At 38.6% G+C, this 26,189-nt stretch overlaps 2 protein-coding genes across 5 annotated transcripts in view; one reads left to right on the plus strand and one right to left on the minus strand.

Annotated features, from left to right (window-relative positions):
• The first annotated feature begins 198 nt into the window (after nt 1-198).
• Nucleotides 199-25,549, plus strand: LOC135110306 (cullin-2-like). 3 transcript variants are annotated; one of them, XM_064022513.1, is made up of 16 exons: nt 199-272; nt 3,911-4,142; nt 4,548-4,642; nt 5,476-5,576; nt 5,985-6,175; nt 10,176-10,342; nt 10,990-11,221; nt 11,719-11,897; nt 12,900-13,107; nt 13,837-13,983; nt 17,076-17,153; nt 17,392-17,458; nt 17,657-17,742; nt 18,779-18,892; nt 19,831-20,046; nt 23,536-25,549. In XM_064022513.1, exons 2-16 carry the CDS (start codon nt 3,918-3,920, stop codon nt 23,665-23,667), a joined length of 2,238 nt encoding a protein of 745 aa, XP_063878583.1. In that variant the 5' UTR covers nt 199-272; nt 3,911-3,917; the 3' UTR covers nt 23,668-25,549. The 3 variants fall into 3 exon arrangements, with proteins under 3 accessions (XP_063878583.1, XP_063878585.1, XP_063878582.1); XM_064022515.1 differs by having other exon boundaries at nt 203-293; XM_064022512.1 differs by lacking the exon at nt 199-272 and adding an exon at nt 463-503.
• LOC135110308 (mediator of RNA polymerase II transcription subunit 22-like) overlaps nt 22,211-26,189 on the minus strand; it is a 24,561-nt gene continuing 20,582 nt past the window's right edge. The window contains exon 5 of one of the 2 annotated variants that reach the window (XM_064022520.1): nt 22,211-24,433. The gene's annotated coding sequence lies outside the window, so the exon portion shown is untranslated. The remainder of the gene's footprint in view (nt 24,434-26,189) is intronic. The other variant, XM_064022518.1, reaches the window with a different exon arrangement.

Raw genomic sequence — 26,189 nt, forward strand, 5'->3', positions numbered from 1 at the left:
AGATGAAGTTTTTTCTTCTTTTTTTTTGTGAAGTGTCAATTAGCATACTTATTTGCTAATCATTTCTGCCGTGGCTGCGTGACTCGAGTGTTGAACACATATGAAATAAACGTAAATATACAGTAAATATCAAGTATTCATGAAGTGTGAAACGAAATACATTATAACAAAGTGTGTAGTAAAAAATTGCGTCAGTGACATAACGAGGCCAGGAGGACAGGCCACAGCGGGTTGTTTACATGTATTTTCCTACTAATTTGTAGCTGGTCCAGGTACTGTGTGGCGAGGACGCAGTGAGCAGGGCTGGGGCTACCTGCTGGGAGTGTGAGAGGCGGGCACAGGGGGGCGAGAGGCGAGTGAGGGCAGGATGGGGCAGGCCAGGGCAGGCAGGCCAGACCAGGATCAGCTGTTGCAGGACGGTCCGCCGGGCAGGCCAACACTGCCAATACAGAGAACCTACCCGTTACTCTGGACTGCATGCCGCGAGTGCTGGGGTCTGAAAGGTATTCCTAGCACTGCAGCCCCGCCATGGCCTGCCTGACCTGCCTGGCCTGCCTGGCCTGGCCTCGGGGTACCCTGGGCGGAGGGGGAGGGCCAAGGCTCGGGGCACCAGCCTCGCCCTTCACCCTGTGGGGCGGGGGACTTGGGACAGTGTGGCGCACTTCACAGGTGTGGACACTGGTGTGTGTGGTATCTTGCTGGGTGAAAGCCATTCATACCAGCAAAATAAGTCTGAGTGTTGTGTTAGTGGTTGTTGGAGCAGTGTGCACTTTGCAGGCACCATACAATACTCCTGTGTGTGCCATTGTGTGTTGTGTGCTACACCACACTAACACACACACACTGTGTTGCATCAGGCCACAGTATTAAAGACTTCAGTGTTTAATTCACACTGCTCCTTGTGATCACCTCAAACTAGCATAACTAGGAATAGCTGATTAATTAAAAAGAAAGAAAGTGGTAACAAATGTACACTTTTTTCAGGATTTAGTAATGTAGGTACTCTTGTTTTGTGTCAAACATGCTTTTTTTACTAGATTTTGTATAGTGTGCTAATTTAGCCGTATTATCCCAGCAGGAAATGATAATTGATATGACATATCCCATGATGCACCCCTGGCATTGTCTTGATCTGGGTCAGCAGAATAATATACAAGCAGACAACAATTAGTACCATTGCAGTTGTATCACCAGATCTAAAGACTTTTCTTGCAATATATGATGCAAGTATAACTAAACTAATTTTGTATAATTAACATTAAACTAATTAGACAGATGAGAGATTGTAACAAAATAATATAGAGAAAAGAACAAAGTATGTTTACTTTATTGGAAATCAAAATTTTTAAATAAAAGTGATTAAGGAGTAAGTTCTGTATTAGTTAATGGTACAAAGTGACAGTTCTGAGGAAGAGCTGATATGTACTGGCTTTAGTGTTGCTTCAGCAGTATTATATACATGATTTCTTGTCACCCACATGCTGGACACTCCTCATTTATGCTTGTGTGCTCTGCCTTTTGTTACATCAGTACCTTGGAGTTGTGTGCAAAAGTTTCTTACTTTACTGTATTCTGTGTAGACCTCTTGTGTTCATCCTCTCCTTCACACTCATCTGTTTTCATGGATAAAGTTAGGATAGAGGCATCTACAAGCACTTGGCTCACTATGATATTTCTTCAGTTGACCTGTTGAAGTTTGAGACTTTCTGATGTGAGATCTTGGGTTGTAATTTTCAAGATGTACAAGTGAGGATATCTCTCAGACTCCTAGTATCTACTCACTCTGATGGTTGCACAATGGCAATATATGCAGAGGTTTTGTCTTTGAAATGGAATTGTAACTTGTATCACATCTAAATGCACAATTTACATAGGAGGCAAAACTCAAATTGTGATATATATTACTATGAAGAGTTATATATCATCAAAATTTATATTTAAGAAAGTAAGAGATGTAAATTGTGCCATTAGAAAAAATGACATGAGCTTTCACTTGGCCACTGGACCCATGCTAATGATGTAGATTGAAAGGCTTTACATGAGATATATTGAGGCTGTCAGGACATCACTTGATGGCCAGCTGTTTGATGCAAAAAACCCTCAGAAAAAATAGATTGTGATAAACCATCTTACTACTGAATTATTATTTGGGGCTTAAGCAACACTATTTGTATATTCTTATTGTTACAAAATTGCAGTCTGTAACCTGATAGCTTTTCCAGAAATTAAACTTTTCTGTGGATGTCTGCATGCAAAAGCCTGTGTTCAGTGTCTGATAGTGACAGTGGTCTCCACAATTCTTTGTATCATAAAAAAAAAAGTAAAAAAAAAGTCAGTTAAATCTTTGAGTTCAGAGCCATTGTGTTTGAAGTGCCATGGTGGATGACTTTCCTATGATGTAGTGTTTCAGCAGTATACTGTAGTGCAGCTGTTATCACTGCACTTTGTACCACAAAAATAACTTGCTCAGACTTTTAAACACATCTTATCATTGTTTGCTTGCTTAAAGCACCATGGATCTTTATTCATATATGTGGAAAGTGCTTTGTCTTTTTACTTTGATGCATGCCTATATAAGGCAATTTAAGACATGAATTGTGTTCAAAGTGAGTGACTGTGGTGACAGACACCAACAGTAATGCACCGCTTCTGCTGCCACAATCTGCCAGTCTGTTTGTTAACAAAGAAAGAGTAAGATGAGAATGTTGATTCTGTTGTGGTAACAGGACAGCCAAGGTCAGCCAAAATCCACTCAAGCCTTTTTGATCATTTTGCCCTGACTGGTAAAGGTGTTGGACTCTCATTCCCAGTGTCCTAACAGAAGTTTGATTATGTTGAAAGCCTTGTATAGCCAATGTTTTTCTTCTTCTTCTTCATAGCAGTTTTTCAGTGTTTGTCATGCTCCAAGGCAGGGAGTCACACTCACATGGCTTAGTCCTGTCAACCCTGAGGACTTGGCTGCCTTTGATATTAAAGAATTCCTGCAGTATAAGAGGAGTGTATCGCAGAGGCAGGCTTTTATATGTCTGATTGTGGAGTGGTGGTGGTGGCGGCAGTGGTGGTGGCAGTGGTGGTGGAATACATTCAAAACACAACTTCTATAGCCACAGATCACATCACCAGCCCCCTTGCTGACTTATTTTAACCACCACTTGTGCTGCAAGGAGACAGTACATGTCACTTCATACTGTTGTAAATGCATCCCTCAGTATGCTATCACTTTGAAGGAGTTCATGTTTATAGTTTTGCTTTGCTATACTTGGAAATAAAAAGTTTGGAGCATTATGATCTAACATCATGCATTTAGCAAAACAACAAAGGTATTTTTAAAGATCTACCATACTACAATCAGAAAAAATTTATTGCCCCATGAATTTGGAATAAAAAGATTGTGGACCTGTATTATTATTGTTATTTACTTGCATATCATTTGTATATGTTAAATTATCTTTTTCATATAATATCCATAGGAATATCAGGAGTGTGGTGTTAAATAAAAAAAAAACTATGCTGACACTGAAAATTGTAAGATTGTGACTCCAACTTCAACTTGCATTTCAAGAAAAGAAAAGAAAGGAAAGAAAAAAAATCACATAGTATTTCCACTAGAATAAATTCCTAGCTTGAAATCATCTCCCACAATAATGCTCACAAAAATTAATTTCTCCCACAAATATATGAGAATTTCCCACAAAGGGCAAAATTGGCCAGGCAGTGCGGTCAACTAATTTTACCACAAATTTATTTAGTACAGGAGATGGAGTCATAGATATTTTTGCTGATTACAGCTTCAGCCAAAGTATCCAACTCCAACTCCACACTCCTGAGGAATATGCAAGTAATAAACTTTTTTCATATTTTCCAATAGTAGATTAAATTCTTTGGGGTGACCTGCCTTTTCTTGCCACAGGGTGAGAATGTCCTTAAAACCTCGTGCAGTAAACTTTGACGAGGTCTGGGGCGGCTTGCTGGAGACAGTCCAGCAGGTGGTCACCATGGGCTCCATCAAGCGCACTGTGTGGAATGAGCGTTTCTCCGACGTGTACTCCCTGTGTGTGGCCTTCCCAGAGCCCCTGGTGGAGCGCCTCTACATGGAGACCAAAAAGCTTCTGGAGAGCCACGTCCGGGAGCTGTATGCACGGGTGAGTGATGGTTGGGTGTATCAGCTGTGACCCGGATGTTATGTACAGTTTTCAAGACAAACACTCTTGCACAATGCTGAATAATTGAGGAACTGAAGGCTAACAGGTTCTGTGAGTGGCTGGTGTGAATCTATCATGCATTTGCTGGTGTGAATCCATCATGCCACCAGACACAAAGAAATGTTGCTAGTGTGTGACAGTCTTGTTTGTTTTTCAGATTTCATTGATAGTGTATTCTGTTAGTATTTTGAGGGACCATTTGCTCTTCCTTCCTGCTTACATCTCTTAAACTTATTCATTATTGCTTTTAACATCTATTCTGTAAGTGTCAATTTAAGGAATTTTCTTTACTCAGCGTGTGGGAGCAGCATTGATATATCCTAAGACATTTTACTTGTTATGCAGGTGAGCAAACAGAGAGAAGAGAACCTGCTGGCAGAGTACCATCGTTATTGGCTGCAGTTCAGCAAAGGCACCCACTACCTCAACAATCTCTATTCGTGAGTAACCACCTCTCCATGGAGTATTTTATCTACATTTTGCATATACATGCCTTGTCTTGGCTATCTCCCTGTTGTGTATATCAGCCTGGTTTATTGATATAGATAGATGTAGATTTTATCATATTTTATTCCTTGAGGTTTAATGCTAGTCCTCAAGGTAACAGGTAACAGAGGCATCCATGAATGTTGAAAATCTGTATATAATTGGTGCACCCCCTTGAAAAAAAACTTCAGATCTTCCTTATGGTAGTGTATTACCTTTGAAACACTGGCTTTATACTTACATGTATTTGCTAGATACTTAATATTTGGTTGAAAATAGTAAAATAACAAATATTGTGGTGTGTCCTCTTTTGCCATCGTCAGTCTCACCAACACAACTGCCAGTGTTGTGTCACCACTGCTGTCCTCACCACATACTTTGTCATTCCGCCTTCTTCTTTTATCTTACTTAATAACTCCACCTTCTCCTCTAGAGGCAGTACCTATGCATGCTTTGCGATGTCTCCACCAGGTGTTGCGGAAGGTCTCTTGGGGGTCATGGTGAAGATATGATTTTAGAATGAATGTGTTCACAACATGAGTGGGGATTAGGGTGGGGACAACAAGACAGCAACACATTTACAAAAATGTTGCAAAAATCTCGTCACATTACAAATACAAATTGAGTGATTTCCTTACAGGGTAAAATGCCCATATGGTGTTAGTGTTTCCACTGTAGTCTGTACAAAAGAAATGAGTGTCACTGGTGATTAATCTAATGGAGGAAGAGGAGAACAAGGTGTAAGTGGACTATGGACTGATGGTAATGATGACTTGTTTTTCCACAGCTACTTAAACTCACAGCACATTCAGAAGCAGAAATTCAGTGATGCAGACCTGACATATGGCTCAATGCAGATGGATGTCTCAGAGCAGCTGCTGGAGATTGGTGAGCCAATATTAAATCTTAGGTGCTTAGTGCCTGTGGTACAAGAGTGATGCTGGACTATCAAATGCTGGGAATGTGGTACAGTGGGTTGCTTCTTAGTGTCCAGATCCCAGAATCTGAAGCTGTGACACAGGGGATTTAGTGTTTTCAGAGAAAACATTTTTGTTTCTTTGTTGGGCTAAAGTGTATGGTGAGCCTGGAAGTCCTAGTGTTTTGATAGTTGTACATCCCCTGAGATATCATCCATTTTCAGTCCTGAAATCATCTGATTTTATCGTGGTGTTTTTTTGGTGCTTGGAAAATGGTCATATTGTCCAATTTTTTTTTTATTATGTCATATATCAGCTCAATAACTATAAACAATCAAACAGTACAATTAATACAATATCAATCAATTTACTTCAACAGGGGAGCTTGGACTGGAGATTTGGCAGAGAGAGATGATCACACCCCTGCAGAGCCGCCTGGTGGGTGTGCTCCTGGCAGGGATCCAGCAGGACCGGCAGGGTGCCACCACCGATGCCCCAACATCCACTATCCGTGGTGTTATCCATTCTTTTGTAGATGTCAACATGTACAAAAAGAAATCCACATTACAGGTGGGTGATATACTATATGTGTGTGTGTGTGTGTGTGTGTGTGTGTGTGTGTGTGCATATTTGGGTGGGTGGATGTGTCTGTGTAATCAGGGATTTCATGAAATCCCTTGTTATTTTGTGCAAAAAATCTTTCCATAATCATGTTTCTGATATTATTCCCTTTACTTAAAAAGGTTAGGTTAGGTTTTGTTTTGTTAGGTTACTATAAATTCAGTTGAACTAATCAACCATGTTAGAATGATTTGTAATAATTTTTACTGCATAAAGTGTGTAGGTTTATTACAGTTTGAAAGCTCATTTGTACATTTGTAAATTATTTGCTTTTAAGGATTCATGGATGATAGGATAAAAGGAATCTACAGTAACTTGAGCAGACCAAACCTAACCTTATTTTTAACAGTAAAAAGAAATAATTTTGGAAATGCAGTTGTTTAAATTATTGAACTTTTTCGTGAAATCACCATTGATTTTATGAAGACTGTGATTGCAGAAATTCTCTGCAACATTTACAGTATATATATATATATATATATATATATATATATATATATATATATATATATATATATATATATATATATATAGTCAATGGTATTAAAGATGACAAAATCCTGAGTTGGTGTCAGTGTCGACATGCCATTCAACCATAGTGGAACCTTGGTTACTGAATGCCTCCCTTTTTTAACAAATTGGTTTTTGAGTAAAATTTTGAACTCATAATTATTTTGGTTGCTGTACCCTAATTTGGTTCCTGAATAAGCTACACAGCAGCCAGCACACATGATCGCTGTGTGTGTGTTAGTCACACCACTGCCCTTGTTCATTGCACATCCATGCTTTACCTTGCACCACTCCCCAACTGAGCAGTCCTTGATCTGTATGAGACTTGAGAGAAAACAGTGGGAACTGAATTTGGTGGATGACTGAGCTTGAAGTCACCCACCTGGCCTTCATCAATATACAGGTAGTCGCCGACTTACGACATTAGGTTCTGACAGAGCCATCGGAAGACGATCTTGTCGTAACTCGAACAGTATTATTTTTAATTTATTTATAGGTTTGAATCAAATACATAATTGGTTATTACATTTGATTTATTTGCAAAACATAAAAATACAAAATACATTACAAGATTACGAATCATTTTACACTTTTGGACAAAACTAATTTTAATATTTAATTAATAGAAATTATTGTCTGCTGGTGGTTGGCTGGGGATCGTCGGGGTAATCGCTGGGGGTATTGGTAGATGGAGAAGATGTTTTTTTCATAAACATGTTGAGTTTTGTCTGAATGTTTTTTTTTTTTTTTTTTTTAGAAAACTTCATAAATTTCCCAGTATGGACGAAAAGCATCTAGAACCATGCGTTCAATTCTTGAAAATCTTTCAATATTTGGATCCATTCCTTCAAAATGAGCAAAAAGTTTATTCAACTGCAATAAACCTTCTGCTAAGCCTTTAGTGGTGAACATTCTTTGTGGTTCCTCTTCCTCCTCCTCTTCTGCTGCTGCTTCCCTCCTTTCTTCTTCTGCTACTTTTTCTTCTTCCAACTCAATCAGATCTTCATTTGTTAATTCTTCAGATTCTTTTTCTAGCAATTCCTCGATTTCTTCCATTTCACATTCTAATGACAGATCTTTAGCTAGTTTCACAATTTTGTCACGAATCATTTCTAGTTCATTCTCATTATCAAATCCATCAAAAGTACTCACATAGATGTACACGACAGTAATGACACAAACACAATGAAGCTGCAGACTAGCAGATAATCTCTCAAAAGAGTGCGCTGCGAGCAGCGGGAAAAATTATCGTACATATCGTACGCGCGCTCGACATACCTTAGCCAAATAGCTATCATACAAAAATTAAATATCATATTGTCGTTGTCGTAAAGTCAGTCTGTCGTAAGTCACATATGTCATAAGTCGGCGACTACCTGTACACAAACTGATTCTTATATCATCGGGTTTTTTGTGCTTGTATAATGAAAACTCATACTCATCTTGTATCATTGGCTTTTCTGTATGATTTTATACACAAACTACTGTTGTAAAGTTTAAAAAAGCAATCTTCTGGTGTCCTGGAGTAGATTAACCCATTTCATGTTGATTCCTATGGGAAAAATAGTTTTGGTTTCCAAACATTCAGGAACTAATTAAGTTTGAGAAATGAGGTTCCATTGTAGTTTCATCCAGTTAGTTGAAAGAATGGAGAACTGATAATATCTGATATGGCAACTCGAAGATAGATGGTAGCCTTGAGTACACTAGCACATTAATAGTTTTATGTAGTACAGTAAAATCCCTCTTATCCGGCATCAACTGGACCACCGACATGCCAGATACCAGAAGTTGCCAGATACTTGAATAGAAGTGAAATTATGTCCACAATCACCACCCTACACTCACGCATCTTACCATAACAAAGATCAGCTGATCGCCGTGCCGCACGTCGCCACCTGCGCTGCCACAACACGCTTCCTCTTTTCTACAACTTTAGGCATGATGAAGGCGTCAGGTGATAAACAGTGCACACTCGGGACTGAGTCACTGAGTAAACACAGTGCAGTGGGCCGCGGGTGGCGCGAAGCAGTGCGCTCTGGTGGTGAGGGGACAAAGTATGCCTCGTGCGGGAATTTTAATCAATTTTATGAGTACACATTGATTTTTAATTGATTTTAAGGCTCGGGGAAAAATGTGCCGGATACCTGAAGCTCCCGGATACTCGAGTGCCGGATTAGAGGGATTGTACTGTATAAATTTGAGAGTTGAGTGACATGGAGATGTTTTTGACGTGGGCACTCACTGGTTGACTTGTGCAAATTGCGGTTTCATATCTTTCTAAAACATCCACCAATGGTTACTGAACTGCCTATTACTGGTGACAAAATAGTGTCTGTGTTTGCTTTGTGCTGAGAAATAAAAACGTAAACAGTTAGTACTTAGTGGGTATAGAGGTTCAAAGATGGTGGCGAGACATCTATCCCAGAGCATAGAGTGAGGCTTGGGTTTGGAAAGAATGTTGCTTAGCAGACATTGTACATTGTGAAAAGAGAAATAGAATGTAGTCCTCATCAAACAGGAAAGGGATTGAAAGATTGACAATATGTCTAAAATTTCTGTGATGTCAATCTCTGACCCTGCGATCACACAATGTTTTTGTTAATTTTTTTTTGGTGCTGACATTGATTTTAATTCAAATCATGATATATTTTATTCTTGATGTAACACCATTTTTAAATGCAGAATGTTTGATTTTGATTTGAATTATGATGTTTTACTTTGATGTAGATCAATTTAAATAACTTAATTTAAGTAATTTGATTTAAATCAAAACAACTCTGCCTGTTAGCTTTTGTTAGCACATTTATGATGTCACAGCAGCTGGATTTTGAACACATCGATTTCAATCTGTACTGTGCTGGTCCTGGTTTAGAACTGATTAATCATTCTGTAATCTTTCTGTCTATCTGTTTTCTACTTTTCCATCAATTAGTATGAGTTTCAGCGAATGGTGCTGGTGGTGATAGTCAGTGAAAGAGCTTGAAATGTGATGACATATGAAAACTTGGAGATATGAGTCTGGATGCAGAGATAGAGTGTCACATCCATTGTCATACTAATAGATGTCACAATTGAGAAGTTGAGAAAGTAGGACTGGACGCATCAGTTAAGTGATGAAAACAAGTGGATTGCATTTATTTGACCATGTAGGGAGAAAAGATTAAGTGATTAGACAAAGTATTCCATAAAGTATTCTGAAATTGAGAATATTTTGCCAGTCGAAAAGAGGGAACTAAAAACTTTAAAAATTGATAAAGAATTTGTAGTAACTGTGGAATTTGGAAAACTCTTAGTAGATTAATGAAGCTGACCCATATAAACATTGCAAACAAAACCATGAAAATTCAAATAACAGTCTTGATGCTACCACCATAGTTATTCTCTTTAGCAATGTTTTTGTCAAGTGCTTTTAATATGATTTAATTCTTTTCTATAGTTGTATGAGACAGTGTTTGAGGAAGAGCTGTTGAGGGAAACAGGCTCATTCTATCGCAAGGAGGCATCATCACAACTGCAGGAGTGCAATGTGTCTCAATACATGGAACGTGTCATTGCCCGCCTGGCAGAGGAGGAGCTGCGTGCTACCAAGTTCCTTCCTCCAAGGTACCACTTCACTTCTAAACCTATACTTTTATCACCCCAGAATGATTTATACATGTAGTCCACAGCTCCAAGATTTTATTAGATGTTTTCCAAGGATATGCCTATCTGCCTCTTCTTATTCTGTGGGAACTGATCACATATTGAAGCTTACAAGGGAATTATTTTTTCTTTTACACATTTTTCAGTATTCTAATGCTTTTCTTGCAGGTTTTCATGCATATTCAGCCATAGTCTTTTAATTCTGAGAAGATGGCCTTACTTTTTCCACCATAAATCTGTCCTCATTGCTCTACTTTATAAGTGTTCTCATACTTTGCATCCATTCCTCTTTTCACACTATTTTATTCTCCATCACCATTGTTCATGTGTTCTGTAATTATTCCATTATATTAAGCCACAGGTTTCCTGATGCATTTTTAATTTCACACAGTCTTCCTGCATTTATTCTTCATTTTTTGTCACAGCTTGTTATGGGTATATTTTCTGGTGTTAAATGTAGTGCAGCAATATTCTGAGGAAGAATGGTTCCTAAACTTGTTGGCAGTATACAGTAAGCCCTTGATAATTTGAACTGATTTAGGCAACCTTGAGTTGATGAACCTTAGTGGTGTGGTGGCAGTGGTGTGATACTGATGTTGTTGTTGCAGTTCCCACAAACGAGTGGTTAAAGAAGTGCAGGACCGCATGGTAGCTGACCACTTGGCTACAGTGCATGCAGAGACAGGTGCTATGGTGTGCTCAGAGCGCACTCGTGACCTCTCTAACATGTACACTCTCCTTCGGCCTGTGCCTAATGGCCTCACTCAACTTGTGCATCACCTTAAGGAACACATCAAGCAGCAGGGTCTCCAGGCCATCACTAACCTTAAAGGTGACAATGTAAGTGCTGCTTATCTCATTTTGTGTACCTTGCTGTATTTACTTAATCAAATGGTACAAAAAACTTAAACCTCCTCTGGAATATTATTTATATCACTCAGAAGTCAGGGAAGGTACTGCTCTTTACTCTCAGGAATTTTAAGCTCAGATATTTTGCTCTTTGTTAACTGTCAGTAATGCATGTTAAGAGGTTTCTTCTGATCAAATATCATGTGTAATATGAGACTAGAGGTTTATTGGTGTAGGGTCTCATAGTTGAAATCTGATCAAGATGGTAACCTAATTGATATATGTAGATACACTCAAAACCTAGAATGTTGTGTACTATAGGGCTGGCTGAAAGTGAGTGACTCAGTTTGAGTCTATATGTTTGTGTTCATGTACTTATTTTTGGTTCATCTAAAATATTGGGATTGTTTTCGGCATTGTCTTAAAATTTTATTTATTTTATTATTATTATGGTATTGTTATTATTTTGTTTGTTTGTTTGTTGGCAGATTCCAGCCCAGTTTGTGGAAAGTTTATTGGAGGTACACAAGAAATATCGTACCATGATCTCTGAGGTGTTCCATAACGACCAGCAGTTTGTTGGTGCTCTGGATAAAGCCTTTGAAAGTGTTGTCAACCACAGAGGCAATACAAAGGTGGTGTGTCGCTCCCCAGAGCTCTTGGCCCGGTGGGTATTGACTTGAACTGTTATTGCTCCCACTGCTACAGCCATCATTGCCATTCATCATACCATCATGGTCACCATCACTATAATCACCACAGTTGTCACTGTTTGACATTGTCTCCAGTTTTATCTGAAACTTTTACAGTTTTCTTCTGAAGATGAGGGTACATAAATTAACTTTCCTGAGATGTAGAATATTCATTGTAAGACTTTTTAGACTACAAATCTCACTCTTCCACTCTTTTTCTTAGTGTGTCTGTATACATTATACAGAGTCCACCATGCAAAGAGAGTATATGGACTTCTACTTCATAACAGGCTATGTTGCTCCCTGTACAAAGACAAAAATGTAACACACACACACACACACTGTCTAAACAAGGATGTGGTGCAAGCAAAAACTATTTATAACTTGAAGGCCAAGTTAGATAATAATAAATATAGAGGTGGGTCAGTACAAGCATAGCTCCTTTCCCACATGACATATCTAGGTAATCACACACACACACACACACACACACACACACACACACACACACACACACACACACACACACACACACACACACACACACACACACACACACACACACTAATTAATGTATACAGAGTAAGCACTTGATATACATAATCACATGATTCACCTATATAAATGTATTCATTCAACAGGTCAGTGATATTTGTGAGGAATAATATGGGGAACTGTACATGGCAGTGAGCAGAAAGTGGACAATTTATTATAACATGATGTTCTGTCTGTATCTGTTGTCTGTCACACTGACACATGCATTGATATGCTGGTGTGTGGCTCCACCTCCTTATACACACACACACACACACACACACACACACACACACACACACACACACACACACACACACACACACACACACAACAACAACAACTTTCTAAATAGAACCACTGATATTTGGAATGGTTATGAAGCATAAGTGGTATATGCAAATGACATTCATTAGTTGTAATCCCTGATAATTGCTATACAGATACTGTGATACGCTGCTCAAAAAGTCAACCAAGGGGCTGAATGAGAGTGAGGTGGACGACAAGCTTGGACACAGCATTACCATCTTCAAGTACGTGGATGACAAGGATGTGTACCAGAAGTTCTATGCACGGATGCTGGCTAAGCGACTCATCCAGCAGCAAAGTCAATCCATGGACTCAGAGGAGAACATGATTAACCGCCTAAAGGTTACTTATTATTTTCTTTCTTTATATTTTGAAAACAATTACTTGCTCTCACTTTGAAACATAAAAACATAGGGAAGTTGCAAGAAACAGCAGCCTTACATGTGGCAGTCCCTGTGTAAATCATTTGTAATATTTTGTATCTGGTCAGCATTACTGTATTCTTGCATTATGGTATGAGCAGAAAATTTCATTGATGCATTTATTGTCTGTAATGGTGCTTTATTTGCAGATATGTGAAAAATGAGAATACATGGTAACTGTATTACTTTGCCTTGATATCAATTGTTCACTAAACCTCTCCATCAAGGCTCTCATGATTTTTCTGTCTGCATTTTCAGCATCACTTGATTGAGACTTGGAAACAAGGTTGTTTAAATGTTCTGTAGCCAGTTGTTTACTTCTGACCAAAAAAACTAATATGGTATTAAAAACATTTCCTGTTGCAATCCATATTATGTACAACATCAAATCTAAGCCAAATCCTTGAAAGAAACTTTAAACCTGCTCTAAAAATTACATAATACAATAGAAATGAAAATTGCAACAACACTAAACATTAAAACCATAATGAAACAGGGAACTAAAGCTTGATCTTAAAATGATGTACACACACACACACACACACACACACACACACACACACACACACACACACACACACACACACACACACACACACACACACACACACACACACACACACATTCATTTTCCCTTTTGTGTCAACAGCAAGCGTGTGGCTACGAGTACACCAGCAAGCTACACCGGATGTTCACTGATATGTCTGTCAGTTCAGACCTCAATCACAAGTTCAACGATTTTCTCAAGGGCAAGAATATCGAGCTGGGAATAAATTTTTCCATAAATGTTCTCCAGGTGCGTGATTACTTTGATATTTCAAGACTGACTGATTATCCTGATGGCCTCTTAGCTATCAGTGGTGGTTTACTTGTGCAGTGAATTACTTTAGGATATGCAGAGATAATTTGCTTGAGCAAGAGCACTCCAAAGAAGTCACACTGTGTTCACATAAATGCTACAAGAAATAATACTTTTTTTTTTTTTATGTAAGAGGGACACTGGCCAAGGGCAACAAAAATCAATAAAAAAAAATGCCCACTGAAATGCCAGTCCCGTAAAAGGGTCAAGGCAGTGGTCAAAAATTGGTGGATAAGTGTCTTGAAACCTCCCTCTTGAAGGAATTCAAGTCATAGGAAGGTGGAAATACAGAAGCAGGCAGGGAGTTCCAGAGTTTACCAGAGAAAGGAATGAATGATTGAGAATACTGGTTAACTCTTGCGTTAGAGAGGTGGACAGAATAGGGGTGAGAGAAAGAAGAAAGTCTTGTGCACCGAGGCCGCGGAAGGAGGGGAGGCATGCAGTTAGCAAGATCAGAAGAGCAGTTAGCATGAAAATAGCGGTAGAAGACAGCTAGATATGCAACATTGCGGCGGTGAGAGAGAGGCTGAAGACAGTCAGTTAGAGGAGAGGAGTTGATGAGATGAAAAGCTTGCTATTAAAAACATTCCTCATTTAATTTTGACTTAAAATCTTTGAAAATGTTTCTTTTCTGTTGCTTCTTGCTTAAATGTTATAAAGTCCAAACGATCAAACACTCCTTCTTTTGAATCTTTTCCCATTGAAAGTCAGAAATTTTTTTGTTCTGCATTGTCACAACATAAGTCTCCATTAGTTTTTTGTTCTTGTATTCCTTAATCCTTTCATCCTCCAGTCCTTTCATTCTTCTCTCCTTCCTTTGATGTCCTCTACTATTGTCCTCTCATCTCAAGGAGACCACCCCTTTGCATTACATCTGTTACATCTAATATATTCATGCATTGCATGTGCGTGCACACACACACACACACACACACACACACACACACACACACACACACACACACACACACACACACACACACACACACACACACACACACACACACACACAATAAGATGGGACAGCACAAGCATAGCTTCCCTCCAGTGCATCACAACTAGGTTAATACACACACACACACTCACACACACACACACACACACACACACACACACACACACACACACACACACACACACACACACACACACACACACACACACACACACACACACACACACACACACACACACACACCCAACACACTTACATGCATGCGCGCACACACACACACACACACACACACACACACACACACACACACACACACACACACACACACACACACACACACACACACACACACACACACACACACACACACACACACACACACACACACACACACACACACACACAACACACTTACATGCATGCACACACACACACACACACACACACACACACACACACACACACACACACACACACACACACACACACACACACACACACACACACACACACACACACACGCACGAGAACCATTTAATTATACATTGGTGTCATTAAGAAGTGTAGTGGCAAAAATGTGCAAAAGAATTGTGAAGCAAAGATGGAGTGAATATCTGGAAAAGAGAGAGATATTAACAGACAGACAATTTGTATTTAGAAAAGGAAGGTTGTGTATGACGAATTTAATGTGTTTATACTCCAGAGTCATATAGTACAAGAAAGAGAGGGATGGGCAGATTGTGTTTATTTGGACTTAAAGGAAACTTTCAACAAGGTGCCCCATAAGAGACTGCTGTGGAAATTAGAAATGTTTGGTGGGCTGAGAGGAGCACTCATACATTGAATCAGTGACTTTCTGAGAGGAAGGGAAATAAAAACAGTGGTCAAAGATAGGAAGTAATTGTGGAAAGAGGTAATTAGTGGTGTCCCATAGGGGTTGGTACTAGCACCAGTTAGGTGATGTGAATGATGTGATGGAAGGGGTGAATAGCTACATGAGTCTATTTGCTGATGATGCAAAATTGATGAGATAAGTGGAGAGGATAGAGGATTGTGAAGCTCTGTAGGAAGATCTTAATGTGATTTGGGATTGGAGTTACACTTGGAAAATGGAGTTTAACAAAAGAAATATGGAGTGTTGAAGTTTGGGCTTAGTTGTGAGGCCAGTCTTCAGTTATAAATTGGATAATGAGGAAATAAAAATGAAGAGTGAAGAGAAAGACCTTAGAATTGGTCACTGATAAGCTGTCCCAAGAGGTACATGTAAGAAGGAAGACAGGGGAAACATGTAATCTGGTGAGAAACATAAGAGCAGCATTCAGCTATCTGGATGAAGAGATGATTAGGAATTTAATTGTGATAATGATAGATCTCATTTGGAATATGTAACAGTGATATGGTTTCCCAGGACTAAAAGGGACATAAAGAAATTAGAGAGAATACAGTGAGCAGTGAGAAAGTTGCCTCTGAGCTTATCAGACTTACTGTATGAAGAGGGAAGAGAGAAGAGAGAGAGGTGAGCTGATTGCCTTATATCAAATTTTGTCAGGCTATGAAAAACTGGTCTGGAGCGATTTATTGGTGAGAGGTTTTAGAAGCACAAGAGGGCATGAGAAGGTGAAGAAGGGTATGTGTAGAAGGGATTTTAAGAAGAACAGTTTCCTGCAAAGGTTTGCCGGAATCTGGAATGAACTGTAAAAAGAAGTAGTAAATGCAATAACTATACATGATTTTAAGGAAAAACTGGACAAGAGTAGATATCGAGATGGGACAGCACAAGTTTAGACTCTTCCCATAAACCACAACTAGGTAAACACTCTCTCTCTCTCTCTCTCTCTCTCTCTCTCTCTCTCTCTCTCTCTCTCTCTCTCTCTCTCTCTCTCTCTCTCTCTCTCTCTCTCTCTCTCTCTCTCTCTCTCTCTCCTCTTCATACCTACTATCTTTTCATCAAATATCCTAGAGATCCAGATATTTTCCTGTTCTAAGTATCTACTCTGATTCACTTGATATTCTTCCTGTTAGATGCACATCTTTTGTTTTACCTCACTTGTGTTCACCTTGTTTTCTTTCCCAGGCTGGTGCTTGGCCTTTGGGTCAGACCTCCATCACCCCCTTCGCGGTTCCTCAGGAGCTGGAAAAGTCTGTACAAACGGTGAGTGAGGGCTTGTCCATACTTACATGACTAGAATATTATATGTGAACATTGGTGTAAGAAAATCTTTAGATATAGTTGTAGTAATGTTTAACTAGACATTAAAAGACTTTCACACCAAAGATGTCAGTATAGAATATGATGAACTACTAGTGAATCAAGGCCCAAGACATGCATGCCTTGTAGTTAACATGATGGTTCTGCAGTACTTACATTGAAAAATGTTGCTGCTTTTCAGTTTGAGAGGTTCTATCACAAGCATTTCAATGGGAGGAAATTAACATGGCTTCACCATTTATGTCAAGGTGAGTCCTGTTTTCCCTTTCTTGTATTTTTTTTTTTTATAGAACCCCTCCACCTATTCTCTTGTGACAAACAAACCTTTCTTATCTCCTGTCCCTGACAGTCTGTCTTTCCTTCTCTGCAAATGATAGTATTGTTTTTGGTGTTCGTGCTTGGTAGATAATTTAGGTGTCCGGTTCAAGATGGTTGTGTTGATACAGGGGAGCTGAAGGTGAGCCAGAGCAAGAGGACCTACCTCATCACCATGTCAACCTTCCAGATGGCCATGTTGCTCATGTTTGAGAAGGTAGGGACTCTTTTCTTCGTGTGTGTGTGTGTGTGTGTGTGTGTGTGTGTGTGTGTGTGTGTGTGATTCACCTATGGTTGTCTGCTGGTCACCCAGCCAGCCATTCTCCTACAGAAAGAGCTGAGCTCATAGTGACCAATCTTTGGGTAGGACTGAGACCACTGACACACCACACACTGGGACAGTGAGGTCACAACCTCTTGGGTTACATCCCGTACCTACTTGCTGCTAGGTGAACAGGGGCTACATATTAAGAGGCTTGCCCATTTGCCTTGCCTTGCCCGGGATTCGAATCCGGGCCTTCTTGGTTGTGAGCTGAGCATGCTAACCACACTACACAGTGTGTGTGTGTGTGTGTGTGTGTGTGTGTGTGTGTGTGTGTGTGTGTGTGTGTGTGTGTGTGTGTGTGTGTGTGTGTGTGTGTGTGTGTGTTTGGGGTTACCTGATGTGGTCATCAGTCTTAGTGTTGACTGTTGGGTAAAAGTTATACTTTAGGATTAATTTATTTATCTACCAAATTGCTTTGCCAGTAACTGTGTGCTGTTCAGCCACTACCAGCTTAACAACACATAAATCACAAGATTCACTCTCTGCTCTTCTGTATATGTACTACACATCCCCCACTTGTGTTTTCACTACAGGTGTGTTTCAGCATTGTGGGAAAACTTCAAAATTTCTATTAGACCTCTGGCTTAGATCAGTATTGTGTCAGCAATATTTTAAATTTTTCAAAGCTGGTAATATTATGTGGCTGAGCATTATTTTTCAGCTCATTACCATCTTTAGTGTATTTCATAAAAATATTGAATTTGGTCAGTTGCTACTATGAGAATATTTTGCTGGTATTTAGTCACATATTGAAAAAATTTTTTTTTCCTGTCTGAGGTGAGAAATAATGTGACATGTACAACCGTTATGGTTGTACATGTCACATTATTTCTTGCCTCAGACAGGAAAAAAATGTTTAATGTTTATTACACATTTTTACCTATTTATTGATTGCAGTATGTTTGTTCAATGGTTTGTTCTCCTGTAGGTGGACAGTCTCACATGTCAGGAGTTGCAGACTCACACACACCTCAATGATGAACAGTTCACCAAGTTCCTGCAGAGTTTGTTGGACAGCAAGCTTCTACTTACTGATGCCGAGGTCAGCCCTCCTCTCCCTTTTTCAGTAACATGAATTATGATGATGTTACTGCATGTATAGTTACCTTTCAAAGTGTGTAGTCTACTCTCGGAAGCTGAGTATGGATTTTTCAGGATGATATAAAAGTTCATCTTTGTACAAAGTGCTTTGCTGACTTTTCATGTCACTATTTAGAGTGGAGCAAAGTTATGTTTAGGTGGGTGGATATTGCATCTGAACAGCCTGGCCTGGCCCAACTTTTATACTATCCACAAGCTTATATCTCTGGAATATCACGGACACTCTCAACAGAACTCACTTTTAACTTTAAGTGATATAAGTTCCATCACTTCTGCTGGATAGAGTTGATGGGTAACTTTCAGAAAGTTGAAAGGTGTCTTACACATGGTTTCTCACCAACTACACAACCAGTTCTGTTGAAACTTGGTATATGGCATGTGCTATTCATATGTATATAACTAAGCATGTCAAATTTGGATTTGCTCTGCTAATGTGCAAATACCTCACAGCAACTCGCTGACTGAGAAACTGATCAATTGGAGATTTGTAAATTATTATGGGCCAACAGTGCTTACATGAAAAAGAGACATGCTCAGTTTTCTGTAATTTTAACTTGCTAAGTTTAGAGATAAATCCTTAGATGCAGAAATGAATTCTGTTTGAAATATATAGAATAGAGTTCTGTCTTCCACAAAGTTCTAAGTTATAGAAAGTTCTTTCAAGAGGATGCACTAATTATTCAGTTTTTCACCCTTCATAGATGTCTCTGCTACCTCACCCCATGAATGTTGATGGTTGGCTGTACCTTGAAGAAGACACAGTACTGTTGCTATGTGTATTTTCTAGTGTTTATGTCATAGGGATATTCATTTCTCTTGTGTGAGAGCTCCAAAAAGTGTGATGTGTGACAGTGAGGTTTAGAAAACAAATGATTGCAGAATCTGGATGAAGAGACGGTGGTGCGACTCAACACAGAGTACACAAATAAGCGGACCAAATTCAAGATCAGTGTGGCACCACAGAAAGAGCAGCAGCATGAGACTGAACAGACACATTCTGCTGTAGAGGAGGACCGCAAGCTGTACCTACAAGCAGCTATAGTGAGGATAATGAAGGCACGCAGGCTGCTCAAGCACACCATGCTGATACAGGAGGTAAGTGATCCTTTTAGTGAATGCATGAAAAATTATCATAATCTGGCAAATTAATAGATGTGTTGTAAGGGAAGTAAATTTTCATTAGGAAGAGAATCAGTGCTGATATGAACATCCTTATTTTGAAGACTAGGTATTTTGACATATTGATGTCATCTTCATTGCTATACTACAGGAAGCAAAAATAAAATATATCAAAAGTTGGCATTAAAAAGATTATTAAGGATCATAAGTCATATGATGTGAAGGGGACAGCAGAAGCAGTGTTACTTTATCTAGTGGCAGCAGAAACATTATTTAATCAAGAGGAGAACATTTTAGTGTACACTGGAGTGAGTCTGTGTACATCACAATTTTGTCCTCAGTATAACACTACTATTGCTGCATTACATTATAATTATTTTCATGTTTTTAATGCTAACTTTTGATACAAGCTTTACTCTTGCTCCCTCAAGTATAGCACTGAAGATAGTATAAGGATGATGTCAAAATATCTGGTTCTTACAATAAAGATGTTTACACTGGCAGTGGTTGTACTCTTCCTAATCAGGCAAATCTAAATTGAAAACATTATTGGAATATATTGAAATGTCATAATGTAAAGTGTAACATGTAACTGATAGCTTAAATTAACTATGTTTAATGAAGATGTATGTTATTTCTAGCAAAGTTATTTCTCATGTCTTCTTACTCCTTCAGGAATCACAGTTTTAATGATGTGCGATACTTTATTTCTTTAAATACATGATATTCTTAATATGCAACTCTGATAGCAAATCCCCAGAATAATTTAAAGTGATGAATTTTGTCTTGTCATTCAGTTTATCAAAAGTGCAGATAAAAGTAAATATAGTGTTAGCAGGGTTGAGGTAGAGTGGCAGAACACATCATGATGCCAAGCATATGTACCAATCTTGTTTAGCAGCCACGCAAATATACTCGAGATTTGTGGCCCAAAAATTATTAAATTGATTATAGTCTTTATCTTTAGCAAAGCTATCAATTTAAGTATATAGGAAATATGCAATGATGTTTTTGAGTGGAATGTTAGCATATGGGCCTCATGCTACCAGAATTTTGACTGATTGGCTTGTCTTTGTTTGGCTTTAGCTTTAAACAATATGCTGTACTTCTGACTTCTTATTCAGAATATGGCAGATGAATCATTAATAAATTGCATACTGAGCTAAGTGATAAGGGGTTTCATACTAAAGGTGCAGCAAGAGGCATGTATGGGCTCTAATATTGTTTAGTACCATTTATTACAAAATGTTCATGAAATTAGTATGACAACTGAAGAATACCGTGAAGAACTGATGTGCATTGCACAAGGAATTGTCATGGAAGGTTTAGAATCTGGGTTCAGTATTATGCACCCAATGGTTGCTGTCAGGTTTAGGTCCTTTTCTGTAAAATACAGATAAAATTTTATCTTTTTTTCTACTTTGTATTTAATATTTAGGCATTTTTTCAGATATATTTGACACTTTTAACTGCTTCCATGGCTGGCTGCAGTCCCTGTCATGAATAATGGTAAAGTGACATTTGAAATTATGCTGGTTTAATAATGAGTAAAGAGCCACATAGCACAAATTATTCTGAGAAAAGATGTCAGGTAGACTTGCTAAGGCCAATAATTCCATTTTTCTTTCTTCAAATATATTTCTTCAAATAGGGAGCATTTAGACAAACATAACTTGATAAATCAGTCACAGCATGGCTTCACAAAGGGGAAGTCTTGCCTGATGAACTTGTTAAGTTTTTATAGTAGTGTACGAAGCAGTAGATAATGGTGATAGTTATGACATCTTATATCTGGACTTTAGTAAAGTGTTTGACAAGATACCCCATCAGAGGCTCCTGAGAAAGGTTAGGGAACATGGACAGATGAGAAGGTGTTAGGCTGGATAAGATCATGGCTAAGTGACAGGCGACAAAGTTGTAATAAATGTCTTTAAATCTGAGTGGGGTCGTGTAATTAGTGGTTTTCCACAGGGATCAGTATTAGGGCCATTGTTGTTTTTAATATATATCAACAACTTGGATAGTGGAATTAGTAGTGATGTTAGTAAATTTGCAGATGACACAAAGGTAGATTAACTAGGTCAGGATTGGATGCTATCGCCTTGCAGGCAGATTTAGATAGGATGAATGAATGGACAGATGGCAAATGCAGTTTAATATCAACAAATGCAAAGTACTTAGTGTAGGTAGAGGAAACCCACAGTAGGTACACAATAAACAACGAAACTCTGCTAGGTTCAGGGTACAAAACAGATTTAGGAGTTATAGGAAGTTCTGAACTGTCTAGGAAAGCAATGCATAGAGGCCAGAAGCAGGGCAAATAGGATATTAGGATTCATTTTTAGGAGTGTTAAAAGTAAAAGGTCTGAAGTAATATTAAAGTTATACTTGGTGCTGGTCAGACCTCATCTAGACTAGGTTGTTCAGTTCTGGTCCCCACATTACAGGAAATATATAGGTCTATTAGAATCAGTACAAAGGAGAATGACTAAAAGGATACCCGGGATGAAGAGTATTCCTTACAAGGTGAGATTGAAGCTGTTAAATTTACATTCTTTAGAGAGACATAGGTTAAGAGGGGACCTGATAGAAGTCTTTAAGTGGTATAAGGGTTATGACAAGGGGGATGTAAGCAAAATTCTTAGGATCAGCAACCAGGTTAGAACAAGAAATAAAGGGTTCAAGCTTGAAAAATTTAGGTTTAAGAAAGAGATAGGAGGAAATTTGTTTTCAAATAGAGTGGTAGATGAGTGGAATGGACTCAGTAATCATGTTGTTAGAGCTAAGACATTAGGGAGCTTTAAGAGAAGTTTAGATGAGTTTATGGATGGGAATGATAGGTGGAAATAGGTAGGTACATTTCATACAGGGTCTGCCACATGTAAGCCTGGTAGCTTCTTGCAGCTTCCTTTATTTCTTTGGTTCTTATGTTCTTTAGGCTGTTCTCTCATAAATAGTTAGATGTTGCCTAAAATTCTTTCAGTTCAGGCTCAGTATGGAAAACATTTAATTTAAAAAGTAAGAGCATGAAATATGCTGTTGTTGGATATTTTATCTTTGTGTTTTATATAAAAGGAGATACAGGATAGATAATGAAACTGGTGAATACTAGTATTCATGGTGTTCACAATAAATAGTCATGGAAGTTACAGATTCAGATAGGTCTGTGCTGCACTAATACTTATGTGTAAAGGGGAGAGAGAGAGAGAGAGAGAGAGAGAGAGAGAGAGAGAGAGAGAGAGAGAGAGAGAGAGAGAGAGAGAGAGAGAGAGAGAGAGAGAGAATAGGACTATACATTAACAGAACTGTAAATATTAGGGTTGTCGTCAAGGCCCCAACAAACAGCAAGTAGTGTTTCAAGATCTAGATGAAAGGTATGAGACAAGTCAGTTTCCTCAAGATATGTCAAAAATGTGTACCATTTTAAAAGAAAGATCTCTATTAATAAAATTTTCCCCCTGCCAGGTCATCAGTCAGTCCCGGGCAAGGTTTGCACCACAAATCCCGATGATCAAGAAGTGTATAGAGCTACTCATTGACAAGCAGTACTTGGAACGCACTCCAAACTCCACTGATGAGTACAGCTATGTCGCCTAAGTCATAAGTTATCTAGTTGTTTATAACCAATTTGTGGCCAAGCCAAGCCAAGCCGAGCCTGTGCTGCTTACCAATAAGAAAAGCTGTTTTTTTCTACACAAATGTATAATTCAGGTATACCCAAATATCTTGAAGGGCAGGCATTCACAGGTGACATCAAGGCTGCACTCTGTTGTGAGGCTTGTACAGTATGTTGCCAGTTTGAAAATTAATTTTGTACATTGAATTAGGTGTTGGCCTTTATTCGTCTCACATACAGGTGTGTGTACATATGCAGAGCTCCAGCATTCTTGGCCAGATGTGTAAATAGCCTTCATAGGCATATGATGGTGTAGTTGGTGTGGGTTGTCTGTTTCTGCTTGTCTGAAGGCTGGGCTCTCCTCCCCTCCCCCCCTCCATGAGCTGGGTACCTCCACCTCAGTGGCATCCCAGGCTGCCCAGTGAGGCTCAGACACCCACACAGCCTGGCTGTTATCCAGGTTGGGGTGTAATATTGTATAATGGTTAAGTCTTTCATTCTTAAGTCCAGCATTTTATTTTTTTTTTATAGTTGTATTTAAAAGTAACATGTGAATGTTTATTATCATGCTGTGCCTTTTTTATTTTTTATGTATCTGTCAGGCACTGTACTTGATGGGATCCTGCTATGTGGGATTGCCAAAGTTTGAATCTCATATGCTTTGTAATTTCATGATGAAACTCTAGCCACTTCCTGCCCAGTGGTGAGCTGCTTCTTGACTGATCCAGTTGCTGCTCATTTCACTTTCTGTGTGAGGAAAAATAGGAAGAGGATTAATATGACATTTATTCATTAATGACTTGAAAGCAGTGTTGTCTGTATTACATGGCTACATCGAAACTAATTTTGTTGCAGGAGTTTGTATCTGTATCTTTCTTTATAGGAATCGTTCTTTTGTAAAAATTTTTAATGGGTCCTGGAATTTTTTATCACATGTATGATGTCTGTTCTAGACATAGGAATCTAACATCATTAGTGCTGGTAAGATTTGATCACTCAGAATGTAAATATGCTCTGTACAGTAATTGGTGACAAAGTACTCGGTAATGTGAACCCAGATTATGTAAAACTAAGCTACAATAGTTAACAAAAGGAAGGAAGGTAAAAAGATTGTAAAGTATAAAGTATTGTTATCACTGACAACCTACACAAAATAAGCCCTGCCCATGTGATAATGTCACTCATGGTTCCACCAGTCATGCCAATTTTTCCATAGCACAAGCACAACAAAGTATTGCACTACAACTTTCAGTTGATATTATTTTTTGGTTTCTTTCCTAAATTGTCAGTTGCTTGCTTACATCTACCATGATATGTAACACTTAAACATTACTGGTATTTATAACTAAAGTAATTACCAGTGGAAGTACATACTTGTTATTGGGATACACGGATGGTCATGCACCTCTTTTGTAGAAGGCCAACGTCATTCTGATCAATATTGATGGAAAGTTTAAGGGTAAAGATTTGTTGTGTTTGTGCTCATTGAGAAATAGCATGATTGGTGGAAGCATGAGGGTACATCATTGAATAGGCATAGCTTATTTTGCCTGTGCTGGCCATGGCAACTATAGGTGTGGTGAAGAAAGACCGAAAATGTTACTCAAAGGTCAGTTTTAAATAGTGTGGAAGCTCAACGTGTGTGCTCTTGCCACTTTACTGAACAGAAGCTTGAAGGTAGACAGTCTGATATAAATGATACAAAGATGTGTTGCTTCACTTTCAGTATCATGCAAGTTTGGTCATGCTTTTGCAGTTGTAGAATTTATTTTTGATGTCAAAATTATTAAATTGCATCATCAGCTGCAGCCCACTTGGACCAGTCATTTGCAGCAGCTTGAATTTAGTGTTGTCAATCATTAAGCCAGATTTGTATTCTTCCAGTATTTCCTTTTATTGTATAACCACTGTGGCATGGATGGCTGTGTCCTCCTGGTGCCAACAATCTAAAGAGGATTATAGTGCCACTAACATAACTTTGGGAAAGTAATTTACAGTAAAGTCTTTTAATCCAGCAGACACGAGGACTGCTGGGATTTGCCTATGAAAAACAACCAAAATATACTAAGGAGGCAGTCCTGGCAATTTCGGTGCAATATGTGCTGAACACTAATCATGTCACCTTAAATACTGTCAACCAAAATAATCTTAGAATGCAGCCAAAAAAACAAAAAAACAAAAAACTAGAAAAAAAAAAAAAAAAAACATGCCACCACATCATATAATACCTTAATTGAATCTAAGGTATATTGTTAGCCACAAGCATCACACTTACAATAATTTCATAGACATACTAGTCATTAACACACACACACACACACACACACACACACACACACACACACTCTTCTCTAACTCCATTCAGCATAGTTCACTGGTCTTTGGTTTTGTTATTTTCAATGAAAGAAGTGTATAAAAAAGTAAATTTATAACACTCTCCTACATTTCCAGATAGTCAGTACTATCAACACACTTTGTTCATGTATGTTTGTAATAGCATTCT

The sequence above is a fragment of the Scylla paramamosain genome, chromosome 20 (genome assembly GCF_035594125.1).
Source record: "Scylla paramamosain isolate STU-SP2022 chromosome 20, ASM3559412v1, whole genome shotgun sequence".
In the NCBI taxonomy this organism is placed as follows: Eukaryota; Metazoa; Arthropoda; class Malacostraca; order Decapoda; family Portunidae; genus Scylla; species Scylla paramamosain.